Source organism: Moschus berezovskii, chromosome 2 (assembly GCF_049115385.1).
Source record: "Moschus berezovskii isolate FMDL1 chromosome 2, NW_MosBer_1.0, whole genome shotgun sequence".
Taxonomy (NCBI): Eukaryota; Metazoa; Chordata; class Mammalia; order Artiodactyla; family Moschidae; genus Moschus; species Moschus berezovskii.
Genome location: NC_142461.1, coordinates 84,250,257 through 84,277,502, shown reverse-complemented (window position 1 = coordinate 84,277,502; position 27,246 = coordinate 84,250,257). Strand labels below are relative to the sequence as shown.

At 38.0% G+C, this 27,246-nt stretch overlaps 1 protein-coding gene across 3 annotated transcripts in view; it reads right to left on the bottom strand.

The window, feature by feature from the left end:
* Nucleotides 1-27,246, bottom strand: part of ARHGAP15 (Rho GTPase activating protein 15) — a 725,608-nt gene that overhangs the window by 624,821 nt on the left and 73,541 nt on the right. For all 3 annotated transcript variants that reach the window (XM_055398711.2, XM_088829189.1, XM_088829187.1), the window contains exon 3: nt 3,445-3,513. In XM_055398711.2, coding sequence (XP_055254686.1) covers nt 3,445-3,513 — 69 coding nt within the window. The remainder of the gene's footprint in view (nt 1-3,444; nt 3,514-27,246) is intronic.

Sequence of the window (27,246 nt, the reverse complement as noted above, 5' to 3'; positions counted from 1 at the left end):
AAAAAAAAATTAAAATTAGATGTGAACAAAAATTTTTAAAGTGTCTTCTCTATTAAAAAGAGGTAACTTGTTCTTTTAAGTAAATATAAAAAATAATGGTAAGGTCAATGGAAGAAAGAAAGAAAGTGAAGTTGCTTAGTCACGTCCGACTCTTTGCGACCCCATGGACTGTAGCCTACCAGGCTCCTCAGTCCATGGAATTTTCCAGGCAAGAGTACTGGAATGGGTTGCCATTTCCTTCTCTAGGGGATCTTCCCAACCCAGGGATCGAACCTGGATCTCCCGCACTACAGTCAGACACTTTTCCATCTGAGCCACCCAATGGAAGTAGGAGTCTATTTGAGAAGAAGGTGATGATGGGTTCAACTTGGCGAATTTCACATCTAGAGTGACCCTGAGATATACGAGAATGACTAAGTAACACTTCAAGATATATGATGAGATAATGAAGAGAAAATACACGAGTGTGCATCGGTGTATTATAAGCCTGGAAGGAAAAAAACAGTCATTAACTATCTCATGTGTCTCATAGCTATCTCATTTGTGCATTCAGTTAACACACATTTACTGAAATTTTATTACGTTCTTACAGTTATTATAATCATGGGAACCAAGATCTAGACATAGGTGACAACAGGCCTGCTCCCACAGAACACTTTTAGGAGATGACAGACAAACAGAAAATGCAGAGTATACCACATGGTGATAAGTTGTATGGAGAAAATTAAATTAGTATAAGAGAAAAGGAGCATGGACAGAAATGGTGGTTTTCTTAATTTGTTCATTTGTATTTAGGGGAGATGAGAGAAGAGCTGTTTTAAAAGGTGATATCTGAATAGAGATGCAATGAAAAGGAAGGAACAAGGCTTGCAAATTTCTGGGTGCCAAATGAACTATTCTGTACCAGGAGAACAAAGAGCAGGTGAAATGGCCCTAAGGAAAAAGTAAAGAGGTCATCTTGGCTGTAGCAGAGTAAGTCAGGAGAAGAGAGGAAAGGGTGAAGCACAGAGATGGCTGGGTCCTGCAGAATCTGGTAAGTAACTTCATGTCTTTCAGGTTTTACCCTGGAGACACTGGAAATAAGAGAGGTATTTGAGCTAAAGCGTGACATCAACTAATCTCATGCTAGCCATTGTATCAAAAACTGAAAAAAAAAAAAGCAAGAGTGAAAGTAGATACATCCATTAGGAAGGCATTTTAATAAACTTTACCATCTGAGCCACCAGGGAAGCCCAAAGTCTTCCCTGGTAGCTCAGGCAGTAAAGAATCTGCCAGCAATGCAGGAGGCTGAAGTTCCATCCTTGGTTTGGGAAGATCCCTTGGAGAAGGAAATGGCAACCCACTCCAGTATTCTTGCCTGGGAAATTCCATGGATAGAGGAGCCTGGTGGGCTACAGTCCATGGGGTCTCAAAGAGTTGGACATAACTGAGCAACTAAAGCATACACATGTAATAAACTAGGAGATGAATGACATAGCATAAAGGTAGGAGAAAGTGAAATGATTCTAGATGGATTTTAAAGACAGAGTAAATGGGATTCTTTGGTGTTTTAGTTTATGTAATGAAATAAAAGTCAAAGATGACTAATAGTTTTGACTGTACGACCTAGAAGAATGGAGTTATATCCTGTGAAATGGAGCAGACTGGGAGAAGCAGGATTGGAGGGAAATCAGAATTGCTTTTGGATGTTAAATTTGAGATATAGACATATAAATGAAAACGCCACAATGTACAGTATTGTAGTTTAGGTTAATGGTCTATCCTGAAGACTGAATATTAGAAGTTGTTAGTGTAACACAGTATATGAAACAACAACACTGAAATGATATTCCTTAGTGAATAAATGTAGACAGAAAGAAGAAAGGTTAAGAGTTGATCTCCAAGATGAATGAGAACCAGCAAAGGAGATGGAAAGGCAGTGGCCACTTAACTATTTGGATATCCATAAGACAGCAGTTTCCTGGTAGTCATGTGAGGAAAATGTTTCCAAAAAGTAATTAATTGAATTAAATTCTGAGATAGAAGTTCTAAGGAGAAAACCAAAACCTTACCCACATGTGCCCATGTTGGTACCAACTTTAGTAACATGAAAGTAACAGATGACCTCGTTAAGAGGTGAGTGGTTGGGATAAATGCCTAAATGGAGTTGCTGCTGCTGCTAAGTCACTTCAGTCGTGTCTGACTCTGTGTGACCCCATAGACGGAAGCCCACCAGGCTCCCCCGTCCCTGGGATTCTCCAGGCAAGAACACTGGAGTGGGTTGCCATTTCCTTCTCCAATGTGTGAAAGTGAAAAGTGAAAGTGAAGTCGCTCAGTCGTGTCGACCCTTAGCGACCCCACGGACTGCAGCCTACCAGGCTCCTCCATCCATGGGATTTTCCAGGCAAGAGTACTGGAGTGGCTTGCCATTGCCTTCTCCGAATGGAGTTGCTACAAGAAGTAAAAGGAGGGGAGAAATTACGGACATTAAAGGTAGACAATATTTTAAAGAACTTTTTATTCTGAAGTAAAACAGAATAACGAAGCAATTAGTCAGAGTGGACATAAGTGACCTAAAACAGGCCAAGCGAAGAAAATCATAGAACTGAGCCAAGAAAAAAATCATTTTGAACTGGAAGCATGTTGACTAATATGAAATACAAGAAGGATAAGCAAGAAGAAAGGGGGCATTATATTTATCAAAAAGGAGCTCATTAATAAAAAGAAAGTTACATATTACAAAGTTTGTGTTTATGTGTTTTTAAGGAGTACGTCAAGGCTGTATATTGTCACCCTGCTTATTTAACTTATATGCAGAGTACATCGTGAGAAATGCTGGGCTGGAGGAAGCACAAGCTGGAATCAAGATTGCTGGGAGAAATATCAATAACCTCAGATATGCAGATGACACCACCCTTATGGCAGAAAGTGAAGAAGAACTAAAGAGCCTCTTGATGAAAGTGAAAGAGGAGAGTGAAAAGTTGGCTTAAAGCTCAACATTCAGAAAACTGAGATCATGGCATCTGGTCCCATCACTTCATGGCAAATAGATGGGGAAACAGTGGAAACAGTCAGAAATGACTGAAGTGACTGAGCACACACAACAGACTCTCTTGCCTTCTCAGCTGGCATGCTTTGAATAAGAAAGCAAACACGCAAGTGACAAGGAAGTAAGAGAAGCCTCTGGTCAAAAGCCTCAAAGGAACTAAATCGTGCCAACAGCCATGTACTTGAGCTTGAAAACAGATTCTTCCCCATTCAAGCCTTCAGATGTTACCACAATTTTAGCTTAAATTTTGAGTGAAAACTTTTGAAAGACTCTGAGCCACAGGACCCTGCTAGCTTATGCCCAAATTTCGGACCTGCAGAAACGTGAGGTATATGCTGTCCTAAGTTGCTGAGTTATGAGGTAATTTATTTTGTTGACAGTAGACAAATAATACAGTACTGAAGTGCAATACTTACCAATTGTTCCAATGGAGGAATGACATCTTTCAAGACATGCTGTGAATGATTTCTTCTGTGCCGGGATATCTGAAAAAAATAGTGACATTTGATACAATTATATAATTTATATTAAAAAAAACTTTAAATAAAAGAGCATAATTTTGTAACAGTGCACATGAAAATAACCATATTCAAATTCACTCAAAAAGGTGAATAAAGTAAATTTAAATGGGAAGTAAATGTTTTGGGCATTAGCTAATTTGGATAAAAGGTGTACTCAAAGATGGCTGGCTGCAACAATATCTCATATTCCATGTGTTCTCCTTACCCTTTGACCTTGATGACCTTCCTATCAGATGGTGGGGTGTATGCTGTTTCATTTTGAACTTGGGTGGATCTTTATACATGCTTTAACCAGAATGCATGGCAGAAGTGACATATATGACTCCAAATATTAGAGTATAAAAATACCACTGACTCCCCACCTGTTCTCTTGGAACCCTCCCAAATCATCCTCCTCTGCAGAAACAGGCTCTGCTCCTGTTTGAATGTTCTTTCTGTTGTTGAAGGCTAGAGCCCAGCTCTCTGGGCAGGAAGGATCTGCTCTCCTGCCTGCTGGGACCTGCAGAATGGGGCTCCTAAAGCCAATACCCTTCTTCCAGAGAAGGAGCTGAGATCTGGGTTTACTTTTATTTTTTTCATTTCGGGTGTACCCTCGGGGACAGGTAAGGAGGGAAGGTGAGGTCTATAGGTGGTGCTGTGGTGTGGTACCAGACATTGAATAATACATTTGCTGTTTTTTGTTAAAAAGAAAAAAAAAAGGTACCATGTTGAGATGAAGCCCAAATCGGCCTATTCAGAGAGACCACCTAGCTGACAGACTTTTCCAGCTGAGAGACTAGGTGAGTCTCCAGCCACTGACCATGTGAACATAAAAATATCTTCATGATTCCTTCTTCTAGGCATTGAATCCCCACAGCTTTCAGGTCTTCTCAGTAGAGATATCAAACATTGCAGTAGCTACTCCTATTGTGCTTTATCTGAATTTTTGACCAGATTCCATCAGCAAAAAAAAAAAAAATCATTGTTTTACACCTCTGTGTTTCAGAGTGATCTGCAATGCTGTAGAAGTAACTGGGACAAAATATTTAATATTGAAACTTTTGTATTTATGCTGTGTGTTTATAAACTTAGCCTCTTCAGAGTTAATGTGCTATTAATGTCCATGTCTTCCACTGTTATCCATATATATATAAATATACAAAACACACAGTAAGTGTTTTCAGAACAAATTTGCTTTAAATGCCTTATCTTTTCTCCTGAAGAAGTATCATAGACAGATTCTATATTAAAAAAAAAGAAGGAATTTATAAATAAAAATTGTATTTTAAAATTTAAATAAAAGTTCTCATTAATAGTACAATTTCATTATATAGGGATTTTCCAGTACTTTGCATAAAGAAGAGAAGGTGGTGGGACAAATCAGTAGGAAGAGAAAGAGACAGAGACTGAAGAGAAAGAGAGAGAGACATGAGTGTAAGGAATCTTTAAATTAAGCACTATGTCCAGAAAATAATTTTGGATGATTTTGGCTCTGTTTCAGTTCAGTTCAGTTCAGTTGCTCAGTCATGTCTGACTCTCCGCGACCCCATGAATCACAGCACGCCAGGCCTCCCTGTCCATCACCAACTCCCAGAGTTCACTCAAACTCATGTCCACAGAGTCGGTGATGCCATCCAGCCATCTCATTCTCCGTCGTCCCCTTCTCCTCTCGCCCCCAACCTTTCCCAGCATCAGAGTCTTTTCTAATGAGTTAACCCGTCTCATGAAGTGGCCAAAGTATTGGAGTTTCAGCTTTAGCATCCGTCCTTCCAATGAACACCCAGGATTGATCTCCTTTAGAATGGACTGGTTGTATCTCCTGTAGTCCAAGCGACTTTCAAGAGTCTTCTCCAGCACCACAGTTCAAAAGCATCAGTTCTTCGGTGATCAGCTTTCTTCAGAGTCCAACTCTACATCCATACATGACCACGGGAAAAACCATAGCCTTGACTAGACGGACCTTTGTTGGCAAAGTAATGTCTCTGCTTTTTAATATACTATCAAGGTTGGTCATAACTTTCCTTCCAAGGAGGAAATTTTAATTTCATGGCTGCAATCAGCATCTGCAGTGATTTTGGAGCCCAAAAAAATAAAGTCTGACACTGTTTCCACTGTTTTTCCATCTATTTCCCATGAAGTGGTGGGACCAGATGCCATGATCTTTGTTTTCTGAATGTTTACCAGCACATAAAACAGACTGAAAAGATCAATTCAATGCCAGCTATGATTGTGGTGGTGTTCATTTGCTCAGTCATTTCAGACTCTGCAACCCCATGAACTGCAGAACGCCAGACTTCCCTGTCCTTCACCATCTCCTGGAGCTTGCTCAAACTCATGTCCATTGAATCAGTGATGCCATCCAACCATCTCATCCTCTGTCAACCCCTTCTAGTCCTACATTCAGTCTTTTCTAACGAGTCAGCTCCTCACAAAAGGCGACTAAAGTATTGGAGGTTCAGCTTCAGCATCAGTTCTTCCATGAATATTCATGATTGATTTCCTTTAGGATTGACTTGTTTGATCTCTTTGCAGTCCAAGGGATTCTCAAGAGTCTTCTCCAACACCACAGTTCAAAAGCATCCATTCTTTGGTGCTCAGTCTTCTTTATGGCCCAACTCTCACATCCTTACATGACTACTGAAAAAAAACATAGCTTTGACTATACAGAATTTTGTCAGCAAAGTAATGTTTCTGCTTTGTAATATGTTGTCTAGGTTGGTCATGGCTTTCTTCCAAGGAGCAAGCATCTTTTTATTTCATGGCTGCAGTCACCATAGGTAGTGATTTTGGAGCCCAAGAAAATAAAGTCTGTCACTGTTTCCATTGTTTCCCCATCCATTTGCCATGAAGTGATGGGACTGGATGCCTTGATCTTACTTTTCTGAATGTTGAGCTTTAAGCCGGCTTTTTCACTCTCCTCTTTCACCTTCATCAAGAGGTTCTTTAGTTCCTCTTTGCTTTCTGCCATACAGGTGGTGTCATATGCATATCTGAGGTTATTGATAGTTCTCCTGGCAATCTCAATTCCAGCTTGTGCTTCTTCCAGCCCAGCGTTCCTCATGATGTACTCTGCATATAAGTTAAATAAGCAGGGTGACGATATACAGCCTTGACATACTCCTTTCCCAGTTTGGAAACAGTCTGCTGTTCCATGTCTGGTTCTGTTGTTTCTTGCCCTGCATACAGGTTTCGCAGGAGGCGGGTAAGGTGGTCTGGTAAGATTTTGAGGGAATTTATTCCTGAAGAAACCAAAAGCCTGATATAAAGACCCTGTGATTCTATTCAATCCCTGAACTCCATATTTGCTCCACAAAAACAATTATGAAGGCAGTACAGCCTTCAAGAAGGCCATTCTCTTCCATGTCCTATTCAGATGTGGTCCATGAAGGATAATGGAGAAGGAAGAGACTCCAGAAAGCACAGCCAGAAACCCTGGAGAACAATGGATATGGGAAATTATCCTAGAAAGAAGAGCCAGAAACTGTCTCTACTGGCTGGACAGGTCTCACAGGACCTGACCGGGAGGGTTAATCGTCACTTGCATCCAGTGACTGTTAGTTGTTTACCATTCTTTCCTTTATAAATGAGAGGATTTTTGTTTTTTGCTTATTTTCAGGTATCAATTTCTTGCTCTAACATTGTCTGTTAGATATGATGGAGAAAACAGGATGGAGAGCTTATTTTTCTAGTTTGACATTCTTAATCCCCTGGTGAAAATTTGGACCTGATGCAGAAAGCTGTTTACCACCAGAGATTCTGGAATTGGAGTTCAAGGCAGTCACTAAGGGAGGCTTTCGGTTGTCCCCTTTGAGGAGGTGTGTGAGTTTATTCCTAAGTGTTGGAAAGTGAAAGTGAAGTCACTCAGTCGTATCCGACTCTGCGACCCCATGAACTGTATAGCCCACCAGGCTCCTCAGTCCATGGAATTTTCCAGGCAAGAGTACTGGAGTTGGTTGCCATTTCCTTCTCCAGGGGATCTTCCCAATCCAGGGATCAAACCCGTGTTTACCGCACTGCAGGCAGACACTTTACCGTCTGAGCCACCAGGGAAGCCCCTAAGTGTTGGAAGACAGGTGCAAATTGATATATGGGCGGGAGGAAGAATCTGGAAGTCTCTCATCAGATTCTGTCCTCTCCTTCCAGGGCACATTTCCAAACTGCATTACTCAGCTTGCCTTACAGTTGAGAGTGTCCATCTGAGTAGTTTAGACCAAAAACAAATGAGTAGAAACAATGAGAACCACTTCCCTTTCAAGGCTATTAACCAGTGAGTGCTCCCCCATCATGTTCTCTTTCCTAGGATACTAGCAGGGAATAAACATCAACAGAGGCCTTATGGGAGAATGAAAATGCAAGATGGGAGAATGCTGAATCACCAGGTCAAGAAAACCCAAGCATTGTTCAGGAAAACTCACTTTGTCTTATTTAGTAAACTTTATTTTGGAATCATTTTATACTGAGAGAAAAGTTGTAGCGAGAACAGAAAGTTCAGGTAGGAGATGTCCTTTGAACTTTTAAACAGTGAGGAATAAATTTCTATTTTGTGGAGTCATGATATACTATAGATAATTTTATATTTGTTAGCATTAACCTAAGTAAGATAACCATAATTGATGGTTAGTTAGTGTTGAAATGAAAGATCTTCTGCATAAGAAAACTGTGAATAGAATAGCAGTTAATGGGAGAAATCATAGAACCAAAACTTCATATCTCTATTCATTGATAGTTCAGCTTTTCAACAGGAGGATGTATATATATATGTATATATATATATATATATATATATTTGAGATTTAAGCCTCTTAAAGAACTAGGAGTTTATTTTATGTGATTATGTGTTTATAATTTACTACTTTTAATTACTACTCATTATACTGGGAATTTAGTACTCATGTCTTATTCTCAACTTACAATGGTGGAAGAATTCTGGGATAGAAGGAGTTTTATTTCAGTAAATGAAATGTGGGGGAAAAAACCCACAAACACAATAAGTGAATGACTGAAGCTTGGGAAACAAATTTTAATAGAAAGAAATTGGATCAGAAATGACCAGTTACTGAGCATGTACCACCTTTGAGGGAAACCTTTGGTTCCATGGTATAAACAAGAATTCAACTTGAGATATGATACAATACTGCCTGCCTACATTTATTAAGTACCTATTGTTTGCTAGGCATTGTTCAAAGTGTTTTTGAATATACTAAAATAATTATTACCCAGAAATTAAGAGATCAGAGCCATATATTTAAAAAAGATAAACACAGACCTTTTAGGGAAATTTGAAAATCCACAGTTAGTGAAAGCATAGGTGATATTTTAAGCCTTTAGTTATTGCATTTTATTATTTTTCCAGCAATATAAATGTTTATGTATAAAAACAGTCGCTAAATTCTTGGGGAACTACAGAGATCCCCTGTGTGCATAAGTGGATATTCGTAAGGTAGAAATTTGAGGAGAGCTAAACCTATAAATTTGTACACATTTACGCAGGAAGCTAGAAATCAGATTTTGAATCTGTTATGAATAATCTTAATATTCCTCTGGGGGAAGTAATATTGCTGATCATTCCTAAATCAATAAGCTAGCCAATCTATCATATTCAACCAAGTTACAAAGATATGGAAGAAAAGAAAGCTTTCATCACCTATCTTTTGCTTTAATGTCTTTCTCAGTTAAGTATTAGGTACAGAAATATGCTATTATGCCAAATCAGATTATGCTGACTGAGACTTATGATTTAGGAAATTCTTGATCCAAAATTGTTCAGTTGTCTTGTATGGATATCTGAAAAACTTAGAATGTTTCAAAAGAGCTGTCTTTCTGTGACATACCAAATTGAAATAATAATTGTAAAGAAAATTTGAGGTCAATCACAACCTCATGAGCTAAGTTTGAAGGGAAAAAACAGGATTCTCGTAAGTCATAGCATAAACAACAGAAAATCTTACTTACAGTTTACAGAATTATTTATTAATGACTTATTAATATAAAAGTATCTGATAATTTTGCAAATTTTTACCGGATGACCTCTTAAGAAACATTACGACTTAAGACATTAGACTTTTTGTAGTGAAATGTAGTTTATTTACCATGTTGTGTTTTTCTGCTTTTCTACTCTACAGCAAAGTGATTCACACACACACACACACGTGTCCGTGCATGCTCAGTTGCTTAGTCATCCCCGACTCTTTGTGACTCTATGGACTGTAGCATGAAAGGCTCCACTGTTCACCGGATTCTCCAGGCAAGAAAACTGGAGTGGGTCGCCATGCCCATCTCCAGGGGATATTCCCAATTCAGGGATCGAACCTGCATTTTCTTCATTGCAGTCAAATTCTTTACTGCTGAGTCACTGGGGAAGCCATATATATATAATTTTTATTCTTTTCCACAGATGTTTTTATGAGCCATTCATTTTAGCCAACAAACATTTCATGTTTAGTACACTCATATGCCAGTAATTTCTAATAATGAGTGCTTAAAATGTACTTGTTTGTTGACATTACAAAAAAATTTCTTATTAGTGCTGCAAATAAAGCACATACTTCATTTTGGACAATCCTAACTTTTTCCCCAGAATATCAGAGCTTTAAAAAGTACCTGACAACAAAAAACCCTATCTCTTGTTTTGAAAATTGCTTTTGGGTAAGTATCAGAATGCTGGCAAGGTTAGGCTCCATTGTTTAATCTTAGGTCCTTTTCATTTTTGCAGGAATTGCTAATCATTGAATTTGTTAAACCTAAATAACAGTCAAAATATTAGCAGTAGCTTGATACAAAATTTTTAAAACATTATTTTATCTGTGAATGACAAAAGTATTTTTTCTGAGAAAGCCTGAAAATATGATTTTTTAAATGTGTGTCTACTTTCTTTTTTGTTTTCAAATATCTTAAATCATATACAGGTCTTCCTTTTAAACATAAATGAACATGTATGTATACCCACCATATATTTGGGTTCTACCCTGATTTTTTTGGCTAGTTCTTATACTCTTAAATTATGACATATTTGTTTCAATATGATTTTACAATTCCCATTTGAGAATTTTATGAATTGCTACTTTTCAATTCACTTTTAGCTTTTAAGCAGAAAGAAACCTTAAAATTTCCACACTTCTCTGGCCTATTTAATAAAGAATGTTACTTAACAGTTTCTTTTGAGGTGACATGGTTATGTCATAAACTGTTTTTTCTATCATGGTATTCTGAATCATAATAAGCTGCTGCTGCTAAGTCACTTCAGTCGTGTCCGACTCTGTGTGACCCCATAGACGGAAGCCCACCAGGCTCCCCCGTCCCTGGGATTCTCCAGGCAAGAACACTGGAGTGGGTTGCCATTTCCTTCTCTAATGTGTGAAAGTGAAAAGTGAAAGTGAGGTCGCTCAGTCATGTCTGACCCTTAGCGACCCCACGGACTGCAGCCTACCAGGCTCCTCCGTCCATGGGATTTTCTAGGCATGAATACTGGAGTGGCTTGCCATTGCCTTCTCTGATAATAAGCTAAGCTTTCATAATACATAGTAGTTGGGTGGATGGCAACCCTTCTTTTGAGGAGGAAAAAAAGTCAGACCTCATCTTTTTTCAGTGATGCCATCTTCCTATTGATTTATTTTTCCAGTAAATAGAAGTGATTTGGAGCTACCATTGAAAAAAATTGAAAAACAAATATCTTTTGACTTGGATTTTTTTGAACTCTGATTTTTTGAACTCTATTATATTAAGTTAATATATCACAGAAATTCTTTTAGATCAAGTCTATGCGTTTTCCCCTCTTTATCAACACACAACACTCTCTACTTCCGCCCTTCTAACCTCCCCAGGTACTCCACTTTCTAACTGTGTAATGCAAAGTGGAAAAATAAAGTATTCAAGATGTGCAATGCATATTTTCCTTTAAATTTCTTTTTGTTCTTATTAGAATATGCATTATAATTAAGCTTTTAAGATATCTTTTCCTCCTAAAAGAGGAATTAAAAAGTCAAGTTTTCAGTGTTTTCATTTTGTTCTTTCATTCCTTTTTCTAAAATCTATTTAAAAATATATGAATCTGATAGGCGGGACTAGTACTTGATATATTACACAAACTATAAAAATAACAGAATTTGAGCATATTATTTTCCTTGTGTAGGAGGGTCTACTATGAAAGTTATACATAAACATGAAACATTCCACATAGCTCTGATTTTAAATAGATTACCATTTTTGATGAAAGTTTATAGCTTGTGGCTTAGAATTGAAATAAAATCACTCGAATAAAAGCATTAGTTTGTTCCAAGAGTTTCACAGACATGTACATTTTCTGAGGCATACCTCCCATTAGCAACCTCCCTGAATACTTGGATGAAAAACAGAAATAAATTTGTGGTTAAGTTTAGTTTTTATCTTCACATTTTCTCAAAAGTTTTTCTTCTTTTTCTTTTGGTATATCCCAAGTTTTATGTTCAAATCTTCATACGTGTCACCAAAATCTTTTTCTTAAAGCTACTATAATCAGAAACTAAGGAAAGTTAGTAATGCTTTTTGTGTACGTGTGTAGATTTATGTGGAAGGTAGTTAGTATTTCCTGTACTGACAGCAACTTAATTGTTTAGAGATAATAAATGTCAACACAAGTGATGGCTGTACGTTTTCAATCATGTATATATGGTAGGTAAATGCTTTTGAAAAAAAAAAAAGGCAGTTAAGATATAAGAACATTACCTTATCATGCATTTAATCTTCTAACTTTACAAATATTTGTAGGCACATGTAAAATTTGTCCATGCCTCATAATTATTCTACCCTTACTAAATGTATCTTTCATAGTCCTCATGAGAGGTAATAACAGAAACTGTAGAAAAAACAAATCTTCCGTTTCATTCATTATTAATGTACCACGGTATGTACTGTTTGACAATTTGGTTCTCTTCTTCCATCTGCCCAATATTGGGCATACATAAATGCCTTTCTTTTTCTATTTTTCCATAAGTCTTTTTTGGTTGTATATTGTCAGTCACCTAGAGCCAGATATCCTGGAATGTGAAGTTAAGTGGGCCTTAGGAAGCATCACTACAAACAAAGCTAGTGGAGGTGATGGAATTCCAGTTGAGCTATTTCAAATCCTGAAAGATGATGCTGTGAAAGTGCTGCACTCAATATGCCAGCAAATTTGTAAAACTCAGCACTGGCCACAGGACTGGAAAAGGTCAGTTTTCATTCAAATCCCAAAGAAAAACAATGCCAAAGAATGCTCAAACCACCGTACAATTACACTCATCTCACACACTAGTAAACTAATGCTCAAAATTCTCCAAGCCAGGCTTCAACAATACATGAACTGTGAACTTCCAGATGTACAAGCTGGTTTTAGAAAAGGCAGAGAAACCAGAGGTCAAATTGCCAACATCCATTGGATCATCAAAAAAAATAGAAGAGTTCCATAAAAACATCTATTTCTGCTTTATTGACTATGCCAAAGCCTTTGACTGTGTGGATCACAATAAACTGTGGAACATTCTGAAAGAGATGGGGATACCAGATCACCTGACCTACCTCTTGAGAAATCTGTATACAGGCCAGGAGGCAACAGTTAGGACTGGACATGGAACAGACTGGTTCCAAATAGGAAAAAGAGTATGTCAAGGCTGTATATTGTCACCCTGCTTATTTAACTTATATGCAGAGTACATCGTGAGAAACTCTGGGCTGGATGAAGTACAAGCTGGAATCAAGATTGCCAGGAGAAATATCAATAACTTCAGATATGCAGATGATACAACCCTTATGGCAGAAAGTGAAGAAGAACTAAAGAGCCTCTTGATGAAAGTGAAAGAGGAAAGTGAAAAAGTTGGCTTGAAGCTCAACAATCAGAAAACTAAGATCATGGCATCTGGTCCCATTACTTCATGGCAAATAGATGGGGAAAAGTGGAAAGAGTGGCAGAATTTATTTTTTGTTGGGGCTCCAATATCACTGCAGATCGTGACTGCAGCCATGAAATTAAAAGACACATACTCCTTGGAAGGAAAGTTATGACCAACCTAGACAACATATTTAAAAGCAGAGACATTACTTTGCCAACAAAGCTCTATCTAGTCAAGGCTATGGTTTTTCCTTTAGTCATGTATAGATGTGGGAATTGGACTATGAAGAAAGCAGAGTGCTTAAAAATTGATGCTTCTGAACTGTGGTGTTGGAGAAGACTCTTGAGAGTCCCTTGGACTGCAAGGAGATCCAACCAGTCCATCCTAAAGGAATGAATATTCCTGAATATTCATCGGAAGGACTGATGCTGAAGCTGAAACTCCAATACTTTGACCACCTGATGCGAAGTACTGACTCATTGGAAAAGACCCTGATGCTGGGAAGGATTGAAGGCAGGAGAAGAAGGGGACGACAGAGATTGAGATGGTTGGATGGTATCACTGACTCAATGGATATGAGTTAGAGTGAACTTTGGGAGTTGGTGATGAACAGGGAGGCCTGGCGTGCTGTAATCCATGGGGTCGCAAAGAGTCAGACACGACACAGCGACTGAACTGATTGTCAGTCAGAAATCTGACAATCTCATCTCTTTTATCCCCTGTAGAAAATGAAAGAGAGATTCAGAAACATTTGCAAGATGTATTAAAGTTTATCAGCATTGGTTTTGTTTTTTTTTTAGTTTCTTGAATATTCTTTAGTCAGCATCTGGGCCACTTTAAGTTCTCACCAATCTGTCAATCCTGGGATAAGTCTAGTTGAGTGAAACTCAGTTTCAGCCACATATTCTTCTCCCAGATAGCCAAAGGTAAGTGTTTGCTGGAATGATTCTTATTCCTTTATATTTTCCCTCCTTTATTTAGTCACAAACATGTGCATTACCACCAAGAAGAAAATCAAACTGCCTTTTACCTTCCTGTTTAATTATAAATGAAGTATATATTACATGTATTTCCTTGTTCATTGTTAAATACTATTTATTTTAGTTTTCTCATTTCTTTTTGCATACTATCAATAGTAGTGGTAAAGAACCTGCCTGTCAATAAGGGAGATGTAAGAGATACAGGTTCAATCCCTGGGTAGGGAAAATCCCCTAGAGAAGGGCATGGCAACCCACTCCAGTATCCTTCCCTGGAGAAGCCCATGGACAGAGGAGCCTGGAGGGCTATAGTCCATATGGTCACAGAAAGTTGGCCATGACTGAAGCAATGTAGCATTCACCATCAATAGAATATTTCTCTCCAATAATTTTCTCAGACTGAGAAGTAGCATTCATATGGAACTTGGACACTCCATAATTTTAGCCTTCAAACATGCTTGTAAGACAAAAGCTATCAGAAACAAGAAACGCAGAGTTATCTGGATAATGAAATTTTCTACATTTTCTTCAATGAAGTGCTCTTAAGTCCATCTTAATTTTTAGTTTACTTTCTTTTTTAACTTTATAGTTTCAGCTATACTAAGCCAGGGCTTCTCTGGTGGCCCAGTGGTAAAGACTCTGCCTGCTGATGCAGGAGATGCAGAGATGCAGGTGAGATGATTAGATAGCTAACACAATGGACATGGATTTGAGCAAACTCCAGGAGACAGTGGAGGACAGAGGAGCCCAGCATACTGCAGTCTGTGGGGACACAATGAGTTGGGCACCACTTAGCAACTGAACAACGACAAACATATACTTAGTCATGAATTTCTAATATGATACAGTGAGCAAACAAAGGCCAAACAGACACAAAGACATCTTACTTCAGTCATATACTACTAATAGTATTAGGTCTAATGGTATTAGATCTAAATCATTAGATAATTCTTTAGAGCCAGATAGAAAGTTAGCTGGTAAAATAACTTATTCGTCTCTTTTACTCTCCATAACAGAGATATTTCCTCTGTTGGTGTAAACAAAAGGAAAGAATTTAGAGAGCAGATTAAGAAAATATAGATGGGTATGTATAACACTTGGGCCAAATTGCTATTTTCTCCACGATTGCAAGTCATAATTTATTGTTTAAATAGAAAGATTCAAGACAGTATAAAATGATACCAAGAGAACTATCTCACAAACACCTCAAAACAAAGAAAAATAGGAAACAATTATTGAGAGTCTAAATTATTAAAATGGCCTACCAATTTTTAGCTAACTGAAATAAACCATTGTCAAATCACCATTTGGTCATGCTGGGCTATATCTAATTTCATGATATGTAACTATCTGGAAATTCTCAACAAATTAGAATCAGGCTTTATTTACAGTCTCAAATATAAGTCTCTTTCATTGCCCAGAAGAGCTTAAGTTGAATTATGAAGTTGCCTTCTTATTTTTTTTTCAGGTATATATTCAATCACTAAAGAAGAAATTCTCTTCTTTGCAAAACTGTAATCTACGCAATATCTAGTTTGATCTATGATATGTAAAGTTTGACAAAGACATTTATCCACAGTCAGATTTCTATAGTCTTTTGGCACCTTTCCTTGTACATCATTATTTCTTAGTGCAAAGATGGGAGTGTACTATCTAACTCACTATAAATGCTCTGCCTATGTAGAAAGATCACTTGTAAAAGCATTGTGGGAGGCAGAACTTTTAATCACTGTGACGTTCTTTCAAGAATTAATGGACTTTTGGTCAAATATTTAAAACATGCATATGAATACCCTTGGCATCTTTAGTGAATGTCTAATAACTGTATCTTTCCAGTTTCCTTTCTTCAGTTATTCTTTGAGGTTTTTTCATAGACCCCAAACTCACCTTCTGCTGCCGAAAAAGCAGATTTAGTTCTGAAGGTTAATCCAACTCAGCAGGATTGAAGGATGGCACTTTTCCTTGGTCGTAAGTATGTTGGCTCAGGCCAGACAGCTGTTAGGACATTCTCCTCTGGGAATCGTGCCCTCAACACCCACCGCTGATGCCATACATGGTCTACTGGCTGCCGGCTTCCATGCCCATCTGCTCAAATGGCATGGTGCCCGCTCACAAGTTGGCTGGATCCTTGCCCTCAGTGTGTAGGTGCCAGGCAATGATGGGTTTAGATGGGCAGCCTGCATAATACTACAAGTGACAATTTTTCCTTTCTCTTTCTCTCCAGTATCTGTCTTCTGTGCCTTCTCTGAAAGAGAAACTTTATGTTTCTCTACCTCTGATAATACCGGCGGACACATGTGGCCTTTTACAGGTAGATATATAAATACCCTCAACCTGCCACCAACAGTGAGACAAAAGCGAAGAATCCACAGAGCCCCAAATGACAAGTTCTAACACAGAAATGGGTTGGATTGTGAAAATCCCGACCACCTGGAGTCTGTCAGAAGAAATTTAGCAAGGGTGTAAGTACAGCAGATCTCTCACAGATAGCAATGGCACCAGGAAATAGCTTAAGTTACAGCACTTTCTGTCTGTTGCCGCTCCAGCACAAATCACTTGCCTTGCATTGAAAAGGCACATACAACAGAAAACAAAATAAATCAGGCAAAAAGAACAAGCTTAATGGGAACACAATTTATATGCTCAATGGGGGCAAGGGTGCAAGCTATGATATTCAGACCTCAGAAGTAACCCTGAATGGAGGACCTAATAGAGAATGAAACAGAAATAGCCTCTCTCTTTCCAATCTACAACAAACCCGTGGAGAGGAATAGATTGGCTTAGGAGGTTGTGACTTTAATGATCCAAAGCATATGAACGCTTGTTAGCAGACAGCAGACAGACATAAGTAAGAACACCAGTAATGGTTGCATCTGCAGCCTGGCCTATGGCACTCAAACTAATCAGGCAGCATTGCAGAGCCGTGCCGGAAGGTATGTTAAAGGCGTGCTTTCCTTGTGTGTTTATTTAAGGGTGATTGAATTCAGGGTGTTGTCAGTCTGCCTTGGAGAATGGTTATCCAATGTGTAGGCATGATCTTTCTCCCTGAATATGCTCTGTTGAGTCAGTTAGATAGTGTGACTACTTGCTCTGTCCTGGTCTTTATGCAGTGCCAAAATCCTCCAGTCCAAGTTCCAAAGGAACAGGGCCTAAAAACTTTTGGCTCGAGAATCAAATTAGGTTTCTCTGCTTCCCTAGCCAGAAATGCATAAATACCCAATGGCCTAAACCAAAGAATTTGACATTGTGGAATGAATAGAGCTGTCATATACCACTAAAGTGTGGAAATATCTACTGTTTGAAGTCAGGACTAGTTCAACATCTTCAGTAATCAGAACAGACTTCTTTGGACACCTTCATGGGTTAGTCTGGCTTTTGATTGGGAATATTTCTGGCAAGCTACTGACTCCAGATATCAGAAATGCAAGAACATACGGTTTATAAGAGAAAATCTGCCATTTTTTTCCTACCAAAAAAATTCTCAAAGGCAGCACATTTTCATAAAAGACAGATCCCTCATGCTATTTTCCTTATTGGCCTTCAAGTTAGCACAATGTGCTTAGATATATACTTAAGAAAGAACAAGTCAAAGAAGAGGTAAGTTTGAATAGTTTGAAAAAGTATTTATGAATTTGGAATTATCTGGGAGCTTCTGGTGAAAATAGACCAAGAATGTATATAATCATCCAAAACTCTTACTGTGGTTTCTATGCTATAACTGTCAGAGCTCCCAGAATAAACAATTTTCCTCATGATTTATCACACCTTGGGTGTATTACAGTAAGAATTACATGCTACTAACTTCTTTGAAAATGAAAAAAAAGCACACATGCTGTTCAGAAACGCTTAAGGATAAGAGTCATGTTTTATTTATCTTTAAATCAATGGAGTTTAGTATAGTATGAAATACATGTCGTGGGACTGGTTACTCCACACTCCATTTTGCATCATCTGATACATGTGACTTCCTTTTCATTGAATTCACCACAACCTTCAAATGGTATAATGTCTTGCCCTATGATATCTTGTTATAAACATATTTACCATTCTTTCCAAAATATAGACCAAGTCAGTAGTCATTTCTAGATGAAGTTCCATAATTTCTTATAAGAGATTTGCCATCTATCTTTACTGAAATAAGGTTGAACTTTCAAAATGATACCTTCATTAGCCTACAACTGAAATAACAGATACTAGTAGGATAATAATTTCCTGATCTATGTTGTACACCCTATGCTTGGGGCTTATATACCTCTTCCAGAGGAAAAATCTGAGAAGATAAGCAACTATAAATAGGTATAGGATGGATATGCGTGTTTGTTAGTCCCTCAGTCATGTGTGACTCTTTGCGACCCTAGGACTGTAGCCTGCCAGGCTCCTCTGTCCATGGAATTCTCCAGGCAAAAATACTGGAGTGGGTTGCCATTCTCTTCTCTAAGGGATCTTCTTGACCCAGGAATCGAACCCAGGTCTCCGAATTGCAGGCAGATTTTCTACCATCTAGGTCACCATGGAAACCTATGGATATAGATTTAGGTAGATATAATTCTGCTTTTAAATAACATTACCCAATTATGTAGATTATTGTTTTGAAGAGCTCTCTGTTTTATTAGGGGGTACCCTTGTGGTTAGATGCTGAAGAATCTGCCTGCAATGCTGGAGATGTAGGTTTGACCCTTAGGTTGGGACTATCCCCTGGAGAAGGAGATGGCAACCCACTCCAGTATTCTTGCCGGGGAAATCGCATAGAAAGAAGAGCCAGATGGGCTACAGTCCACGGAGTCGCAAAGAGTCAGGCATGACTGAGTGATTTACACACACACACACACACACTCATATTCTATTATCACTTACTTTCTGGGTATATTGTTTTAACTTCTGGTGACTCTATTTCCTCAACATATGCATAATATAGCAGTTATTTCTCATAGGATTGCATTAGAAATAAGTAAATTAAAACATATACAGCTTGTCACATGGTAGGTCCTTGTTAGTATAACCTCTGCTATACCAATTATATAATTCCTCTTCCAGTACACCAGAAAATAGGTAAATATATTCTTGTACATGAATAATTAACATTAAACTAACATACTCTTAAAATCTTTGATGCTTTTAAAAACTCTTAAAGAAATTTATATCTTCAAAAAATTCCAACTATTTTTCTAGGGCATTTTGAAATCATTTCATTAGAAAATGCTTTAAATACTCAGAAATCTAGTTATACTGGACATGCACACCAGGAGGTGGGGCTCTTGGGGGTTTAGAATTCTGTCTACCACAATCCCACCTCTGACCCTCAACAAATTATGTCCCTTCCTCAAGCAAAATACATCATCTCTTCCCATGATTCCAAAGAGTCTTATTTTATTATAACATCCACTCAAACTCCAAAATCTCATCATACAAATCTACATCTCATCTCACAAGTTCAAAGACCAAAATCTAAATTCAGTTTTGAAATAAGTTGAGTTTGAGATCAACTATTAAGTAGCAGAGGTGGGATTCAAACACAAGTAATTTGATTCTATAGCCAGAGTGTTTAACAACTTTAATACTATGCACTATCCATGCTATGAAGCAATTATGATTATTGCCCTCACTGCATAGATGATAAATCTAAGGCAAGTGGGAAAAGACTGAAAGTTAAGTGAGGGTCAGAGGCTTTTGATTAACCTAGATTTATTCAATTCAAAACTCCACGCATACTGACTCTAAAGCTTTTAAATGCTGAACCTACCACCTTTCAAAGTGGAAACTCAACAAATGCTTATTGTCTGCCCATCATCATATTGCACTGTTTAATAGATCAAAATATACACTGATGTTTATCACACTTCATTTTTTTTGTTTGTTTGTTTTTTGGGCTGTGACAGGTCTTAGTTGCAGCCTGTGAGATCTAGTTCCCTGATCAGGGATCAAACCCAGGCCCTCTGCACTGGGAATGTGGAGTCTTAGCAACTGGACCACAAGGGAAATCCTTGTTTATTACACTTCTCCTCAATTATTTTACTTATGCCTAAGTGTCTATTCTATTTTCATCATATTTCAAATAAAAGATCTTTATAATCATCTTGAGCATTAAGATGAAATAATGATAGCAATGTTTTGGAAAACAGGAAGATGAATAGACTAAAGATGCATATACTTAACTATAGTATCCACTCAGAAATAGTGCTGCAAATTTGTATTTGGTATATCCTGGAACTGAAAAGTGACTATCTGCTCTAGATGTTAATAATATACCAGCTGAGGTAAAGTTGCCAGGGTAGATTTCTAGTTGACACTTGTGGACTGACCATACACCTTAATCCCTCCTATGTACTAAAATCAGAGTAAAAAGATAAAAAATATATTCACAGAGAATGAAAATATGAGCAAAAGTAGATACTATATCTCAAAAATGCTTAGAACATAGAAAGTGTATGAAAACATTGTATATTACCTTGAAAATGAAAATTCTACAGCTTCAGTGTTGCAGCAGTAGAAGCTGATATTATTAATGACAAAAATGTCAGTAAGTCCCTCCCTCCCCAAGGCTCATCACTTGGAAGCACCAAATAAAGACAAGATCAAGACTGCCTACAAGAACCATCATTGAAAAAGCTGGACTCCCAGGCTCACTCATTCATTCATATCCAGAGATCACTCCCAGACCTACATGAGACAGACATTAAATCAGGCAGTTTCCAGAGTCTTGACTCAGGATCACCTGGCATCACAGAGGGAAGAGGAGAGTGTGATACTCTGAACTAGGGAATTAAAGCCTACGCACTGAGCAATGGAACACTTAGCTCCCATTCTCAACCTTTCCCCCAGAAATGACAGTAGCAAAGAATGTATTCCTTCACCCAGAAGATTTAAGGAATCTACTCTAGAAGACTGAATGGTTATAAAGCCCTTTGGATACTTAAACTCAGACATCCTTAATGAAAAGCATGTATAAGCATGCATTACAAAGAAACCTGACTGTCAACAAGACCAACATACTAACTCCAAAAGAGACATTATAATGCCTCTTTTAAAAAAATGAACATGTAGGAATAGCTAAAGAAGTTAATTAATATATAATATATAACACTACATAATATATAATCTTTATATATTACACTGAGAGATCAGATATTATATAATACATTACTGTATTACTCATGTAATAAATTATAATCACTTTGTTATATATGTATTTATTAAGAATTAAATATGTGCAATATATTCTAAGTGCTGAAGAAAAATAACTTCTGCTTTAATGAAAAAGTCTTTGAGGAAAGTCCCAAAATGGAAGAGGAATATCAAAAAAGCAAATACAAAAAGAAACCCCAAATAAGCAGATATAATACAAAAAGAAATAAAATTAAAATAAATACCATTGGTAATATTATCAAAAGATAAGAAAATACATAGGATTCATCAAAACAGAAAGAAAATAATAAAGAGAGGCATTTGTAAATTAAAAATCTAGATAAATATATTCAGTTCAGTTCAGTTCAGTCGCTCAGTTGTGTCCGACTCTTTGTGACCCCATGAATCACAGCACGCCAGGCCTCCCTGTCCATCACCAACTCCCGGAGTTCACTCAAACTCATGTCCATCGAGCTGGTGATGCCATCCAGCCATCTCATTCTCTGTCGTCCCCGTCAATCCCTCCTAGCAGCAGACTCATTTCTAGTGAGTCAACCCGTCGCATGAGGAGGCCAAAGTATTGGAGTTTCAGCTTTAGCATCAGTCTTTCCAATGAACACCCAGGACTGATCTCCTTTAGGATGGACTGGTTGGATCTCCTTGCAGTCCAAGGGACTCTCAAGAGTCTTCTCCAACACCACAGTTCAAAAGCATCAATTCTTCGGCGATCAACTTTCTTCACAGTCCAACTCTCACATCCATACATGACCACAGGAAAAACCATAGCCTTGACTAGACAGACCTTAGTTGGCAAAGTAATGTCTCTGCTTTTTAATATACTATCTAGGTTGGTCATAACTTTCCATCCAAGGAGTAGGTGTCTTTTAATTTCATGGCTACAATCAGCATCCTCAGTGATTTAGGAGCCCCCAAAAATAAAGTCTGACACTGTTTCCACTGTTTCCCCATCTATTTCCCATGAAGTGGTGGGACCAGATGCCATGATCTTTGTTTTCTGAATGTTGAGCTTCAAACCAACCTTTTCACTCTCTTCTTTCACTTTCATCAAGAGGCTTTTGAGTTCCTCTTCACTTTCTGCCATAAGGGTGGTGTTATCTGCATGCTGCTGCTAAGTCACTTCAGTCGTGTCCGACTCTGTGCGACCCCATGGACGGCAGCCCACCAGGCTCCGCCATCCCTGGGATTCTCCAGGCAAGAACACTGGAGTGGGTTGCCATTTCCTTCTCCAATGTGTGAAAGTGAAAAGTGAAAGTGAAGTCGCTCAGTCTTGTCCAACTAGTAGCGACCCCATGGACTGTAGCCCACCAGGCTCCTCTGTCCATGGGATTTTCCAGGCAGGAGTACTGGAGTGGCTTGCCATTGCCTTCTCCGGTTATCTGCATAACTGAGGTTATTGATATTTCTCCCGGCAATCTTGATTCCAGCTTGTGCTTCTTCCAGCCCAGCGTTCCTCATGATGTACTCTGCATATAAGTTAAATAAGCAGGGTTACAATATACAACCTTGATGTACTCCTTTTCCTATTTTGAACCAGTCTGTTGTTCCATGTACAGTTCTGACTGTTGCTTCCTGACCTGCATACAGGTTTCTCAAGAGGCAGGTCAGGTGGTCTGGTATTCCCATCTCTTTCAGAATTTTCCACAGTTTATTGTGATCCACACAGTCAAAGGCTTTGGCATAGTCAATGAAGCAGAAATAGATGTTTTTCCAGAACTCTCTTGCTTTCTCCACGATCCAGCAGATGTTGGCAATTAGATCTCTGGTGCCTCTGCCTTTTCTAAAACCTGCTTGAACATCTGGGAGTTCACGGTTTACATATTGCCGAAGTCTGGCTTGGAGAATTTTGAGCATGACTTTACTAGCGTGTGAGATGAGTGCAATTATGCGGCAGTTTGAGCATTCTTTGGCATTGTCTTTCTTTGGGATTGGAATGAAGACTGACCTCTTCCAGTCCTGTGGCCACTGCTGAGTTTTCCAAATTTGCTGGCATACTGAGTGCAGCACTTTCACAGCATCATCTTTCAAGATTTGAAATAGCTCAACTGGAATTCCATCACCTCCACTAGCTTTGTTCGTAGTGATGCTCTCTAAGGCCCACTTGAACTCACATTCCAAGATGTCTGGCTCTAGGTCAGTGATCACATTATCGTGATTATCTTGGTCATTAAGATCTTTTTTGTACAGTTTTTCTGTGTATTCTTGCCACCTCTTCTGCTTCTATTAGGTCCATACCATTTCTGTCCTTTATCAAACCCATCTTTGCATGAAATGTTCCCTTGGAATCTCTCATTTTCTTGAAGAGATCTCTTTTTTTTCCTATTCTGTTGTTTTCCTCTATTTCTTTGCATTGATCGCTGAGTAGGGCTTTCTTATCTCTCCTTGCTATTCTTTGGAACTCTGCATTCAGATGCTTATATCTTTCCTTTTCTCCTTTGTTTTTCGCTTCTCTTCTTTTCAAAGCTATTTGTAAGGCCTCCTCAGACAGCCATTGTGCTTTTTTGCATTTCTTTTCCATGGGGATGGTCTCGGTCCCTGTCTCCTGTACAATGTCACGAACCTCCGTCCAGAGTTCATCAGGCACTCTATCTATCAGATCTAGTCCCTTCAATCTATTCCTCACTTCCACTGTATAATCATAAGGGATTTGATTTAGCTCATATCTGAATGGTCTAGTGGTTTTCCCTACTTTCTTCAATTTCAATCTGAACTTGGCCTTAAGAAGTTCATGATCTGAGCCACAGTCAGCTCCTGGTCTTGTTTTTGCTAACTGTATAGAGCTTCTCCATCTTTGGCTGCAAAGAATATAATTAATCTGATTTTGGTGTTGACCATCTGGTGATGTCCATGTGTAGAGTCTTCTCTTGTGTTTTTGGAAGAGGGTGTTTGCTATGACCAGTGCATTCTCTTGGCGAAACTCTATTAGCCTTTGCCCTGCTTTCATTCCGTGCTCCAAGGCCTAATTTGCCTGTTGCTCCAGGTGTTTCTTGACTCCCCACTTTTGCATTCCAGTCCCCTATAATGAAAAGGAAATCTTTTTTGGGTGTTAGTTCTAAAAGATCTTGTAGGTCTTCATAGAACCGTTCAACTTCGGCTTCTTCAGCATTACTGGTTGGGGCATAGGCTTGGATTACTGGGATATTGAGTGGTTTGCCTTGGAAATGAACAGAAATCTTTCTGTCGTTTTAAAGATTGCATCCAAAGACTGTTCTAAATGCCTATGTCTCTTTTGCAGTCTCTTATACAGGGTTCAGGTTACCATTTTCCTGTGGGAGAGGGTGAAGGTGGAATGATTGGGGAGAATGGAATTGTAGCATGTATATTATCATAAGTCACCAGTCCAGGTTTGACACATAAATTTTCCTCTGTTCAAAAAAATAAATAAATAAATAAATAAATTTGGAAAAAAAAAAATAAATAAAGATTGCATCCAAGTACTGCATTTCGGACTCTTTTGTTGACCATGATGGCTACTCCATTTCTTCTAAGGGATTCCTGCCCACCGTAGTAGATATAATGGTCATCTGAGTTAAATTCACCCATTCCAGTCCATTTTAGTTCACTGATTCCTAGAATGTCTATGTTCACTCTTGCCATCTCCTGTTTGACCAATTCCAATTTGCCTTGATTCATGGACCTAACATTCAAGGTTCCTATGCAATATTGCTCTTTACAGCATCAGACCTTGCTTCTATCACCAGTCACATCCACAACTGGGTATTGGTTTTGCTTTGGCTCCATCCCTTCACACCTTCTAAAGTTATTTCTCTACTGATCTCCAGTAGCATACTGGGCACCTACCGACCTGGTAATCAATATAATTCTCAGAGGATAGGAATAACAAGTCAAAAAATAGAAAAACAAAGAGCTGAATCATAAAAAGAACAAATAAATAATCTAAGAAGTTCAACATCTACCTTATAGGAAAAGCCTGAAAAATAAAATCAACCTTTTAAAAGTATAGTAAGAAATTTTAAAATAAACTACAAGAAAATATCATAGAAGTTTATAAATATGAGCCTCCTGATTAAAAGAACCTATCAGGTGTCCAGAGCAGTAAATTAATAGGTTGGTCATTAAATTATAGAACACTGGAAATAGAGAGAAAGACAAACATCACATACAAAAGTATGGGAAGCAGAATGGTGTTGGCTGACTGAAGGCTAGACAAATGTTTTCACAATTTAAGGAGAAAATATTGTCAACTTAGAATTATGCAGCTTGTTAAACTACCAATCAAAATCAGAACTGAATAAAGACATCTCCAGAAATGAAAGGTGCTCAGTATTTGCTTCCACTAAATTCGTGCTGGGAAACTCCTGAAAAAGAAAGAAAGAAAGAAATACTTGACCAAAGATAAGAAGGCATTATAAATAAGGCCTGGAGACCTAGGAACATGGTAAAGAGTTCATAGATGTGTGTCAGGCCAACAGTCTTCAGTCAAAAGTGAAGGAAGGTGATGGAAAGAAACAGAAAATAAATAAATAAATAAATGGGAGTAGACAATATTTAATGTTTCAGTGTCTGAGAAAAAGATTGGTAGGAGTTTGACAGATTTGCTGGCACTGTTGGGTAAATTAGCTATAGATATGATAAAATGTAAGTAATTTAAACTAAGGCAATTATTAACTTCATGAAAGAATGCTAAATAGAAAACAAATGACAATTATATAATAATTATTGGCTCAGCTGAAGATATTTAGATAATCACAATAAGGTCAAGTAGTGATTGAAACAAAAATTGTGATAGAACTATAATGAAGAGAGGGAAAGGAAGGTGTGGAGTTTAAGAGTGTGGAGTTTAAAGTATCATAACAAAGTCAATCTGTAATGCCTAAAATAGATAAATCAGGAAAATTCTGTATTGCATATAGTGTTGAAAACAGGAAGATTAATGTAAAAAATTTTATCAAAAAAACTAAAGCTGTTAAAATTGGTAGCCTCAAGGAAGTGAAATTGATGAGCAGATAGATGAAGAAACCAGAGATATAATATTGTAACTTCATGTGTAACTTTGATAAAAAAAATTAATTCTGACAAGTGTAACTTATCATGGAAAAATTAAAAATTTCCCCAAACAGACTTGAAAGAGAGAGAAAGCAGGAATTCTCAAACCAAATTGGATAAACAATCAACCAGGAGTCTTGGTATTCAACCTACATCATGAAAAAGTTCCACTTGCGTAGTATCTAAGCCTTGAATGCAAGTTGAATAGGAAAGAATTCTAAGTCTGAGTCAGCAGAGAACAATTGGAATAATTGTTACAAAATCACAATCATGTAACAATTTGTGGATTCAAGCCCTGCATTCACCATTAATCTGCATGATTTAGGGAAAGTTATTTAACATCTCTGTGTCTCAGTTTCCTCATCTACAAAACAGGGACTATAATAGATTACACCAATAGAGTTATGGGATGAATAAATGGATTAATACTTTGAAAGTGAATATGAGAGCACCTGGTATGTAATTACTCAATACATGTTAGTCATTATCATTATCAGAAGAACTCTTTTAATATTGAACCCTAAGAGAGCCCTCTTAAAGTAATGTTTTCCTTAGCCCTTTGACCTTTCTTGAGTTTCCAATGGAAGACTCACTCCATAATGCACCTTGAATGACAGTCAGGGTCAAAGGAGAAAACAATGGAGGTGGCCCCTCTTTTATTCTCTCTGGCCACATCCTCTCTTCTCCAGTGAAAGCATTTTACACAGACAAATGGCCTTAGCAAAACAAATAGCTAAGGAATGAAATGGTTA